The sequence below is a fragment of the Tympanuchus pallidicinctus genome, unplaced genomic scaffold (assembly GCF_026119805.1).
Source record: "Tympanuchus pallidicinctus isolate F22 unplaced genomic scaffold, pur_lepc_1.0 scaffold33, whole genome shotgun sequence".
NCBI lineage: Eukaryota > Metazoa > Chordata > Aves > Galliformes > Phasianidae > Tympanuchus > Tympanuchus pallidicinctus.
The window spans coordinates 1115065-1127398 of NW_026294751.1; the positions used below are offsets into that span (position 1 = coordinate 1115065).

General features: G+C 45.1%; 1 protein-coding gene across 2 annotated transcripts in view; it reads right to left on the reverse strand.

Annotated features, from left to right (window-relative positions):
- Positions 1 to 12334, reverse strand: part of CSMD2 (CUB and Sushi multiple domains 2) — a 230522-nt gene that overhangs the window by 195208 nt on the left and 22980 nt on the right. For both annotated transcript variants that reach the window (XM_052698617.1, XM_052698618.1), the window contains exon 4: positions 3756 to 3868. In XM_052698617.1, coding sequence (XP_052554577.1) covers positions 3756 to 3868 — 113 coding nt within the window. The remainder of the gene's footprint in view (positions 1 to 3755; positions 3869 to 12334) is intronic.

Here is a 12334-nt window from a genome sequence, read left to right on the forward strand (position 1 = left end):
ACAGTGCACAAAGCCAGGGCAGAAGTGTTTTATAGCAGTGCTCTCTTCAGTCATGTGTGATGAAGAGCAGCTTCAGGTATCTTTCCTCAAGTCCTCTGCCATTTTTCATCCCCTCAGTGCTAAAGTGAGGCAGCCAAGAGGTAATGGTTTACAAATAAGAACGTAATGTTATTTTATACCTACATTAATAAGCTAAAATAACCCGCCCTCTCTTCATCATGAAGTGTTATTAGTATTATTGAGGAAGTGATGTGGAATGTGTATCGATTTCCTCTTATTGTAAAAGACTTGCCCAATTTATTGTAAATGTCAACTCACTGCGTATTCATCAGGTGTGTGGCAGCTGTGATTGCAATTAATTTCACACTGTAATGCAGGCATGTGCCTTAATATTAGCTTCAAACATCCTTCAGGGGAAGCAATCAATGGAGGCATCGGTCATTTTTGGTTCCTCGGTCCCCAAGAATATTATTCACAAGACAACGTGGTCAAGATTCACATCCCAGAACAGTTTGTGCTCTGCTTATTGATGGCTGCTGCCTCACAGCTCTCCTGAAAATGGAACACAGGGCTCCAAGGTTTGGCTGGGAACCCTGAGAAGTGTTTCACCACAAAGGGAAATTGCCCCACAGATGGAGGGGAACAAGGCTAACTGAATCGTATGGAGTTCAAGGGACAGTTCTGTAGGGGGAAAAAAAGAAAGAAAGAGTCTGCTGTAGGCATGAAAGCACTTCATGTAAGCATTTTCTAAAACACTGGTCCTGGAGTAGAGCTTCTTAAGAATTGCTTGTTTAAAAGAACAAGCCCTTGTGACCAAGGCCATTTCTCACTGCCTCTCACTCATCTTACAGCAGTTGCCCCCACTCTGCTTCCAGATGATCCACCTCAGTACTGGCAATCCAGCCACATCTCCTCATATGTGAGGTCTTCCCACATCCACCACGCCATAGAGAAGCTCCTGAACGCCACCTTTGCAAGCTCAGAGCAGTGTGTATGACAAGAAGCCATCCTGACCTTATTTTACACCATGGGAACTTGGAATCCAGACTTGGACCAACATGAGATCCTGCAGAGCACCCCTGCCAGAGCTGGAAGCAGCACCCATGTCCCCAAAGCTGTCCCCCAGCACCTCTAACAGAGTTCTGCACCCTGCAGCAGCATCACCTCCAGCTGCAGATGTTCCACCCATCAGGAGGGGGCTGTGCTGGGGAAGCATCACATCAGCCTGTTTGCCTTCCACAGCAGGAAAATGAATGTAAAATCCTTAGTGTTTATACTGGGCTTCAAAATAACAGTTGACATCAATAGAAGAAAAAAAAAATCACAACAAACATCAAGAGATTGGAGAACAGGAGGAATCAGACAATGAAAACAAACAAGCTGGCAACACACAGCAAACCAAATGAACAAAGATGAGGAAATCAGAGGAAGAGAGAGTTCAGGAATATCCTGCAGCACTGCATAGGTGTGTATAAAACAAGTCAGAGGAGCACACACACAAGCAATGCTGCAGCATGGCAGTCCTGGAGCTGGCAGTTCTTCAGATTCCAGTGCCCTTCTGGCACCAGCAATACCTAGGGCTCACAAAGGGCTCTGCAGGCTCTCAGAAATGTGCTCTGTCCATCTGTTCTTGTAGCATCTCTACATTTTCTCGGTGCAAGCATTCTGCTACCCGTGCATGCAAGTGCTCTCTTTCCCAGTTGAAGTGCATGGCTGAAGTGCAGCCAGAAATGAATAAACATATACACAGATCTAAGCAGATGTTTGTTGCTTCCAATAAATTGCTTATAAATGGTCTTCATCACGCATACTCATACTAATTAGATAAATAAGGAAGACCTTCACTTCGATAAAGCCAACCTCAACTTCCTTACCTCCCAGAAGACCAGGATAGAGCAGACAGCAGCTTATGTGCAATGTTTTCCTATCACTTCAATGTTCCATGTATGTATTTCCTTCCTTTAAAAAAGGGGTTCCCGAGATCTTTTGTTACCATTTCCAAATGCCTGCTTACAGGGAGGATGCAAATAACGAGCGTGCTTTGATAGCAGATCATAAAGGAGCCATTTACCAAAAGGACTCTGATGCATTGTTCTGTCTTTAAGCATGAATTATAGAATCACAAGCTATTCACCGAGTCGTGGATTACCAGCGAGCTGAAACAGCACTACAGCAGAGCATGTATCTCTTATCAAAAGCTGGCTTATCTCCTCCTTTACCGTGAGTTAACAAAAATCTAAATATGAGCACCTTGTTGGGAGGGAGGCGCAACGCCACGCTTTTAGCGAGCCTCCATCTGCTCTGTGTCACTCAATGGTTCTGTCAAGTTTGAAAAACCTTTCTTTTTTTTTTCCCCTGCAATGCATTCTGTTATCTGCTTTAAAGCCTCCTTAGCAAATTTATGACATGTGACTGAAGGGCAGCCCTGGAGCAGGCTGTGTACAAGAACACCTGCTGCAGCAAGGTCACAAGCGAGGCACAAAGGCAGGAAGGTACCACAGAGAAGAAAGGAGAACACAGCTTCATGAAAATGAAGTTACATACATTTTATCTGCAGAACTTCCTATGTAAGAACAAATTGTGGCACAGAAGCATGGCTGGGGTTGCCTGGGCAAAGGGCAATCGGTGGAACCAGGCTAACCAGCAACAGGATGGAGAGTGCAAAGAGCTGTGCAACTAAATGGCAAAAAAATGAATTCTCAAAGTCAGGAAGGTACAAAAACAGCTCTGTCCTCTGTCACCAAATTTGGGAGCCATGAGCTGTTGCATTTATCAAGCATAATGGTGGACTTCTACCACAGGTCCCATCAATGGGATGGGATGCTTCTCCTCCTCTGCCCTGTGAACAACCATTGCCTGCTCTGAGCTGGACAACAGCACACAGCAGCGCCAGGCTGCTCTCAACACCTGCTGCAACAGCAACCATTGGAAGTAATAAAACGCCCCTGTTCTCTGCAAAGCCTCTGCTGCCTCAAGGCAGAGCAAAGTGTTTAAACAGAAATTAGAGAGTATTTAAACAGAATTCTCCTGAACCTGCACAATTGTCAAGAGCAAAAAACACTGAGAGATCAAATCATCATCTAAATGAAGGCATCTGCTTGGTTTAATGCATTGGGTAATTGGCCAGTAGGACTCATTACCAAAAATTGCCATTAAGGCTGAGAACTTAAGAAAAACATTTACAGGGACAGAGACAATATTCTAGGTTCAATAATTAATGTAAATGCAACTCCAATTTAGACATGGTTAACCTGTCCTTTACAGCAGCCCCAGCTCACACAGCCACCATCTGCCTTCGAGGACAAACAGTTCTTTTAGGTATTTCATGACTTCCAAGAGAGATGGAAGAGATGCATGACAAAAAAAAAAAGCAAAGAGAATGGAAAAAAAAATGCTGCAACCTCTAAACATCCTTTGCATTCCTCTGCACTCCCCATGAGCTCTGCTGTAAATCCCATAAATCCCACTGGCTGCAGCCTTGAGGATCCCACTGCCAAATTCCACTCCTGCCTCAGTCACTCTGGAGTTGCTGCTGGATTAAGATTTTAAGCACAAATGCAAAGGAGAAAAATGCATTTCCCCTTGTAAAGGGTGAGAGATCTGAATCGAGTGTTTTGTCCTAGATTAAGCATCGGCACATGGGTATATATGTGCATATAAACACTTCTTGTGGTATAAACTCCACACTTCAGCTTCTCATCCTGCCATATGAGGATGCACACATGATTCAAGACAGGTTTGCACTGGGCACTTACCTTCATAGTTTGCCTGGAAGCCTTGAGCACTGACCGCGTAGTCGCTCACAAGCCACAAGGACAGCACGACCCCCGTACTCACTATAGGAGCAGGCAGCTGGAAACCCGTTAACCTGGAGGAAAATCAAGAGGAAGATTACACTCACCACTGCCCTTCACCTCCCCACACAGCCACAAGCAGGGCAGCTGCTGCCTGGCCAACACAGCATAGCCTGAAAGGGCTGGGAAATCCCAAGAGACAGAAAGAGAATGGCTAACAGCTCCTTAGGAAGGGACATGCAGAGGTTGAGTCAATTACACAGCTGTTCAGCTAACGCTGGGCAAACCCATCCTGGGCTTGCAACCCCTCCTGGCTTTCCACAGGCACTACTCATGTACTCCATCCAGCCTAACAATGCAGAAATGCCACTTTCCATATGCTCTCCCCCCTTGCAGACTCAGAGCTAAATGGCAACTTCATTTTATTACAAAACTTTCTTTTGTAATGTTCTGTTTGTAACACTTTATTAGATGGCAGACACCAAATCCCTCTCACTATATTGACACAGCCCAAGAACTAATGCACATTCCTTACAAACAATCACAGTTTTATAACTTATAATCCATCTCCCCACACAAGGCTAAGGTGATTTACATAATAGATTTACATAAGGTACAAACGCGCTGCTGTAAGAGGAAGCTGTAAGAGAAAGCCTAATCCTTCTTACTCACGCAGACGCTCATCCCACATCTTTTATACAGCAGTTACATCTTGTTTCCTGTTCCATGAGAAAGATGCTTGCAACACAGACAAGTGACGCCTCACAAAGCACACCTACAGAGATTTATCCCATTCACCTCCTGTGTCACAGCTCCACTGAACAACCCTTAGCACTGGGGCCACCCACCCTCGCCAACCAGGGGCCAGCACAGCCAGTCCCAGCCCAGCAGCTTCTCCTTCAATCTGCCCCCAGCCAACTTACAGAGACAGTAAGTGAACCTCCCTCACTGCTCTTATTCCATCCCCAACTCGGTGAGCTCCAATATTTATGTCAAACAGATTGAACTGACTAATGAAAGCTGACATGCTCTGCCTTTGGAACCTTATTAAAGCAAAAATGTTCAGTTGCTGGCAAAATTCATGCACTTGCCAATGATAGCAGATGATTTGATGTCAGCAAAGAAATAGTTCCCAGCTCCCAGCATAAAACCCATTGTCTACGCAAGTTGAAAGAACAATTGCTGCTGTTTATTACAGATTTAAAGCTTCCAGTTTTTTCTTAGGATTCAGACAATTTTGCTGTTGTATGATCAATGGATACTAAGATGTTACAACCACAAAATAAACAAGAGAGTTAGGCAAAGTGGACCATGATAACAAGAAAAAATAAATGGAAGGCTTACCCTTATGCTGGGCTCACCCATAAAACACCAGAAGGAGGGATCTCCAGACGAGATCCTTCCCCCCTCACAGCCAGCTCTTCAGTAGGTCTGGGAGGGGTGCAGCCTGGTTCCACCCCTTCCAGCAGCACAGGTGAATTGCCTTCACCTGTGCTCCTCTGGCTGGCTCATGGCTCACCTCAGGTGATCAATCAGAGGTTCAGGCCGTTTCTCAGCAGTTCCCATACAGCTGTGCACAGAATTAAAGGAGAGTGCCACAGTTTTACTGTGGAACTCAGCTGCAATGGCTGATGGAGACGCCGACGTCCCCAAAAACACCAAGCAACGCACAGATGAGTTTTACTAAAAACAGAAAACAGAACCTGGTGGTTTTTCTCCCCAGCTAACCACCACACACTGCTTCATCACTACCCAGGGATCAGTTACCAAAAGTCTGTGCTTTTTATTTTGAGCAGATCTGTCCTCTCTGAGTGAAGGTTTTTGCATCTTGGATTCAGCTCACAGCGCGCACCAAGACGACTCCACTCTGCAGATGTTGATTTTAATTCAGGGCAACATTTACATGTCTGCTTACCTGTAAGCAAGTGCACACATCCCAGAGGAGACAATGGGAATTAAGTGCTCCTGAAACAAAATTGCCCTTAAGCATATATTCATGCATTGTAGTTACAGGGTGCTTAAAGAGAAGAACGGTCTGTGCACAGGGGCACGACATTGAGGCAGAAGTTTGGCCTCAGTCTTTCCACAGATTCCACACTGTTTGAAGATGTTTCCATGGGCACCCAGGACTTTCAGAAATTGTAAAAGAAAAAAAAAAAAACAACCCAACCCAATCATCTCTTCCCATCCTGAGCTTCCTATGTTCCTTTGTAGAAGGTATCCCTGGAACAGCAGCAAGAAGCAGTTCAGAAGGCAAGCAATGCCATCCTGCCCTTCACACTAGACATCAGAAATGTCCCCATTGATGCTACACCTAGGAAGAAGCAGGAAACTTTGCCTCAATCAAGTATTTATGCAGCAACTCCTATCCTTTCTACAGCTAATTTTCATATCTTCTACAGTGACAGCCTGCATGAGAAATGCCTTGAAATTCCACATGCCCTCCACTACAAGCAGCTGCAGTCAGAGAAGTTATGACTTTCCTCTCAACCCCTCAACCAACATGTGCAGCTAACTTCTCCCATCTGATGTCCTCAACTTCTCCAAGCAAGTAAGAGCACAGGCAATATTCAAGGAATGGGAACTTCACTAACAAGGCTCTGCCCAGATGCCATCCATAAGCCCCAGCACTGCTGTCCTCAGCCTGGAGAAGCCCAGCCTGCACCACATCCCTCCAGTCCCACACCTCCTGCCTAAATTTGCCCAGGCAAATTCAAAGCGTGGGTATCGTGTCTGCAGACAATATGAAGTCATCCCCAAATGGCCTCATGCACGAAACAGTCATTCTGACATCACTGTTATTTAGCGTGGCAATAAAAAAAGATGCATACAATAACAAGAGAGAGGAAAGCAGCAAACACTGTCCCTTGTTTTCATTAAGGGCTGGAACAAGAAGGTGAGGGCAGTAATAAGAACACAAATTATCTCCCATTCCTTCTGTGTCTCTGGCCAAATGGATTATTGAGTCATTATCCCCTTAAGTTGCTTGCGGGCCAACGCTGATTGTGTGAGCTTTTCAATGTGTTTTCCATTGGCTTCATTCTGCTCCTACAGTGGGGAACCAAACTAAAGCAGTGCCAGAAGCACCACTTGCTAAGCTAAGTGCACAGCAGGTCGCAGCACCAAAGCCCTCTGCTCGTGTGCCCACCTCCACCTGTTGCATATTGTCCTGCTCCACTGTACCAAGTGCAGCAACATCACAGACTGTGACGCAGGCTCCCATTTTGGAATGCAGGTGCCATAATTAAAACAGAGCACATTATTTTTCTGGTAGGATGCCCACCATCAGCTCAGACTGCAATCAAAATAGTTATTGCAGCTGGCAATCCAACAGCCTTCAAAGCATAAATGCTAGAGAAGTGTCTCAGAACATCTAATGAAAATGCATTGGATTGCATCGTTTAAACCAGCATTAAATTACACTACACCATACTTCAGTGATTTTTTCCTGTATCTAATTTGAAGGCACCTATTAAAGAAATTTCCCATCAAATGAACCACTCTCTTCACCATATACAGTCAAAACAAGATGTGGTCTGACCCCCCTTGCTATCCCCAGGACAATTTTCAAGTAAAGCTGGGCGTAAGGGGACTGCCTTAAGGAAGCACTCCAGAGCACGAGTTGCTCTATGGAAAACTAAGAGGGGAATCAGAGCAAGTCCTCCAGCACTGAGCTCCTGCTCACCAAGCAGCCAGTGCAGGCGATGGAGAGGAGAGTTCATGATGTACAAAGCTGATCCATTACCGACTGGTGCCAAGAGGAAAAGCCCAATAGCTTCCCATTGACCTGGAATTGAATTTCATGTCTTTAGCATTCAGTTAGACAGCTGGCTGATGTAAACACAGAACTACGAGGGAACTCGCTAGTTTCAAGGAGACTACCTTGGAGACTGAATAAGTGAAAGATTGTTCATCTCACACCAACAACTTTCTCAATTTTGATGAAACCAACGTGCAAGCATTCTGCTGCCAGAAGACCACCTTCAGAAACGTGTGCATGTTTAAATATTAAAGCCTTAGGAAAACAAGAAACAGAGCCTCATTTAAAGTCAGTGGTGACTAACAAATATCCTCCTCTAGGCTGCCTTGTGAACTGCCTCATGGACTATGTCAAGAACAATAAAAGAACAGATGCCAGAGATCAGGGAATTTATCCACAACAACCCAACCCCAGCACAGACACCCCCACAAGGAGATGTTTCATTTCAGAGCAGCTGTGGTGGCTGCAGGGTGAAGCGGCCAATGGAAAGAGATGGAGACCATCTTGGCATTCCTCTAATACACGACTTCTACAAACTGCAGACATGATTTATGTCTGGAACTGAGATGCTTTTCTTTTGGAGTCAAGCTCAACCAGACCCAATGCACTGCTGTATTTTTCTTCCTGAGACAGCACAAAGTCAGCATCCCTTCAGCTCCTGCCCACTGACAAATGCAACGCCCTGATTTCTCAGGAAGTTTATCTACCCTTTGCAAACAGCCCTCAATCTAACTTGATACAAACAACCCCCCCCATGCCAACATGACTTAAGCAGCAACTGCATTTTCCCTTCTCCAAGCCAAGGATAATTCATCAAGCCACAAGAGTCCTCTGCTTACCTCTGACACTGACAAAGGCTTCATTAACTAACACGGTCTCCAGGGACAGTCGCAGGGCTCATAAATTCCAGCCTGGATGGATTTCTCTGCTCATTTAAAATGAGTTTTGGGTGAATTCCCACTAGAAAAGTATTATTTATAGGGCCTAAAGCCTGCACAGCCATTTCAAATACATGGGGCCTTCACGGCTCTCAAGCTATGAACAGGAACTAAGCATCAGATTTCAATAAATGCCATTTTTCCAGTGTATGGAAAAAAAGTAGAAAACGCCCAAGTTCACAGCTTTCCTATCACATTCCTTCCATGCACATTTTGCCTTTACTTCCTCAGATAACAGAGAAACAAGCAAACTTTGGCAGCTGTATCTCTGGTCTTATTATTACAAACTCAGAAGAACAGCACAAATTATCAGAAGGGTTCACCAAATTTTAGCAACCTCTCAGCAAATCAGATCTGATATTCTGAGTAAACAGCAGCAAGATTGGCCACAAACCAAGTAAGGCTCAGCAGTGTTAACTCAAAAGTTGGCAGATTTGGGTTATTTACGACTTTCTTCAGAAAGAGTCATTAGGGGTGTGAAATCCAGTTGCTGGGGGACTCAATGCTGCATGTGATGCAGCTGATGAAAAACAAGTATCAGCATACTGGGCGTGCTGTAAATACCCCAATATTCACACCATTAGTTCTTCTGCTGCATGCTGTAGGGGGGGGGAAATAAAAGTGTCTTAAAGAATAAGAACTTTAAACAGATACAGATGCTCAAAAACAATTTTAATGTGGAAAAGATGTGGGAACGAATGTAAAAATTCTCAGGCTGCTTTCTGAGCCTGTTCCCCTGGAGGACAGCTGGTGAGATCACAGCAGTGCAAGGCACAGCCAATGCCCTCAGAAAAGCCAGCCATGATGTAGGCAATCCTGCTGACCCCATATGTTCCTTCCGAGCTCCAGGTTCAGCAGCACTCAATCTCCTGGCTCGGACTGAAGAGGCTCTGGGTCACACTGCAACAACTGCAGACAGCATTAAGAACAAAATGCTGTAGCTCATAAAGTGACCGGGTGTTTTGCTTCATTTTCATTTCTTGTCCATCCAACACAGAAGGTCTTTGCCCAAGCATCTGTGAGTTTGGCTGTTCTCTTTCTGGAGCAGCAAAATGTCAGTTTGAAAAGAGTCTGACGATCAGTTCTATCTAGCCAAGAAGATGGAATGGTAAATTATCTTTCTAACCAAAAGAACGTACACACTGCAATCAATAATGTCAAGAGAATATTCTTCCCTTTTGGGCATTGGTACAAACACATTCTAAAAAGAGAAAATATTTTCAACCCCAGGCAGTCGCTTAATTTCCCAAAAAGATCCCCATCAACGATTCAAAAAGGCTCCTGCAGGACAAAGCAAAGCAACCCAGGACAAATGCTGCGCAAGGAGGACATCGCCTGCCCTTAACGGCTCCCTTGGTGAACATCTGGTGGGAGCTGCTCTGTTCTCAGACCCCTCCAGCAGGAGCTGTGTCTGGGTATGCAGCACACTGAGCACAGCACGAGCATCGGCCTGATGGAGCAGCATGCTGCTGATGGTGCCCCAGGAGCACAGCAACTTGTCCTCAAGTATCATTTCTAACCTCACCGTTTAACAGAGACCATGGGATTGTTATCATAAATCCTCTAGGAGCACAGACAGGCTTTTGCTCTAAGTGCCAGCAGCTAACAAAGCCAAGGAATTCTCAGGGAATGTTACGTTTTCCAGGAGCAGGAGCTCAATGATCTTAAGGCTGAAAGCCTGCCTGTTTAGCCACGTGAATAAACCCAGAACATGCTGGGCATCCAGGAGGGTGAGTGTATGGAGGCATAATCAAGCAAAAACTTTAATTATGGCTTTGTTACCAGCCATGCAACCCTATTCCTCCTGCTCTCCCCATCTGAATCTCCCGAAGCTGAAGCCACACAACTGTGAAGAGCCAAAGCTGACATGCAGAGTGACTCTGGGTCTCAGCTGCCAACTCTGTGCATCCCTCCGACTCCTGACGCATACACAAGCAGGCTTTGAGCTCTGCTTCAGACATCGGCCTTCAGAGGGAACCTTCACTCTCCCAGGTGAATGTTAAGCAGCAGCAGAAGGCAGGAACTGTTCTGCCCAGGTGACCCCAGGACAGCAGCTCAGTGGTGAGCTCTGATCCTCCTGGGGATGGACACAAACTGCAGCCTCACTACTGACCAGAGGACAGCTATGCCTCCTTAGAATTTAATCTGTAACTGTACACAGTAATGAAATTTAACAGCAATAGGAAAGAAGGAAACAGCAGAAATTTGCTTTCCATAAATCTAAATTAAAGGGAAGCATCCAAATAGCACAAATAAGTGATGCAAGTTGGCCTCCGTAACCAATGCAGTAAAAACCAACCAACAAAACAGGTTAATAAGGGATGTGATTCTCAGATGTGCTGGATGATGAAACAGCCTGAAACAAAAAAAGTTTCTGATGATGAAGATCTATCTAAAAAGACTACAGTATTGATTCACGTCATACCTAATTCTCTGTTCACCTGCACCTTCAGTGAATGCTGAGTACCAAGCAGAGATGAGATGAACCATGCAGATAAATGGTGGAGTTTAGAGGAGATCCCAGCTCCAGGAACGCTTGATGCACTGGAGACAAAAAGCCTCAGTCCCAGCAGCATCACAGCTTTCACTCTGCATCAGCCACTTCTGCATCCATTTCTCCTCCTCTGCTACAAACACATGGGCTGCAAAGAACTCCAGCATGAGGCTGTCGTGCTACAAACCTGCACAGCTTAAGGACCCAATTCCATTGGAAAAACAAATCTGTGTAAGAAATACTAAGACAACATTTCACACTTCAGTTTGCACATGGATTGGTGACAACAGCTACCAAACAGCTCAAGTGGAAATATTTCTCCTCCTCCCAAGCCCTCTAATTCCACCATAGCAGCAGTCATCAGCTGCAGGACTGTGTATTATCAGGTAACTGAAGATGTCAGGGCAATTACTGCACCTTTGGACTGCAGAAGCCTTTATGTCTTCTGCACAGTTATGAGACTGCAAAAAGACAATTATACTCACTAAGAAAAAAAGACCGGACGTCAGCAGCCTTGTGCCACACCAAAACACAATTCTGAGAGCCTGAAGGGAGTCACAGCCCACCCTCTGCTGCCCAACAGGAGCGTAATGAATTAGAGGCAATGGGCACTGCAGATTTGTCAATTTTCCATTTGAGTCTGCAAGTAATAGCACTCCACAATTTCATTGTATCTTCAATGATCTAGTAAGATTGTATCATCTCCTGTAGTCTTTCATTAATTCTGATAAAAGAGAAATACGCATTGACTGGAGAGATGCTTTGCCTGAGAAACTCTCAAGGTCAGACATTAAAGTGAAATAAAATAATTCCTTGACCTGGAGACTCACTGCATCCAAAAAAGCCTCCCTTCAGGAGGAAGGCACAGCTCACGTTTGTTTTGTGCACTGAGTCTTTTCCCACCCCAGCAAACAGGCCCTCCAAGGGAGTTTTTAAACATTCTACAGCTACAACTTCCACAAATAAAGCTGTGCCATTTTACAGATGGAAACAACCACCAACCAACAGCTGCTGACACACTGTGCTGCCTAAGGCAGCTCACTGAGCCTCCCCGTGCTGCTGTCTGCTCTTCCCTATAACATAAGAGGCCTCAAAGCACTGATGGGGAGATGAGAAGCACCAGGCAAAGTCAGTAGATGGGTTCAATTTCTCTCCCTCCACTGCTGAAGACAAAACTTTCAAACTCATCTCCCTTGCTCTGACCCCAGAAGCTCGCCCACTGCCTTTTTAAATTGCTACTCCTGCTAAAAGAATTAAAACTCCACGTCTACATCAATGACTTCTATGGACTGCAAACATCCATGACTGCATCGTTTTGAACACCACACACATAAAAAGATAATCAACT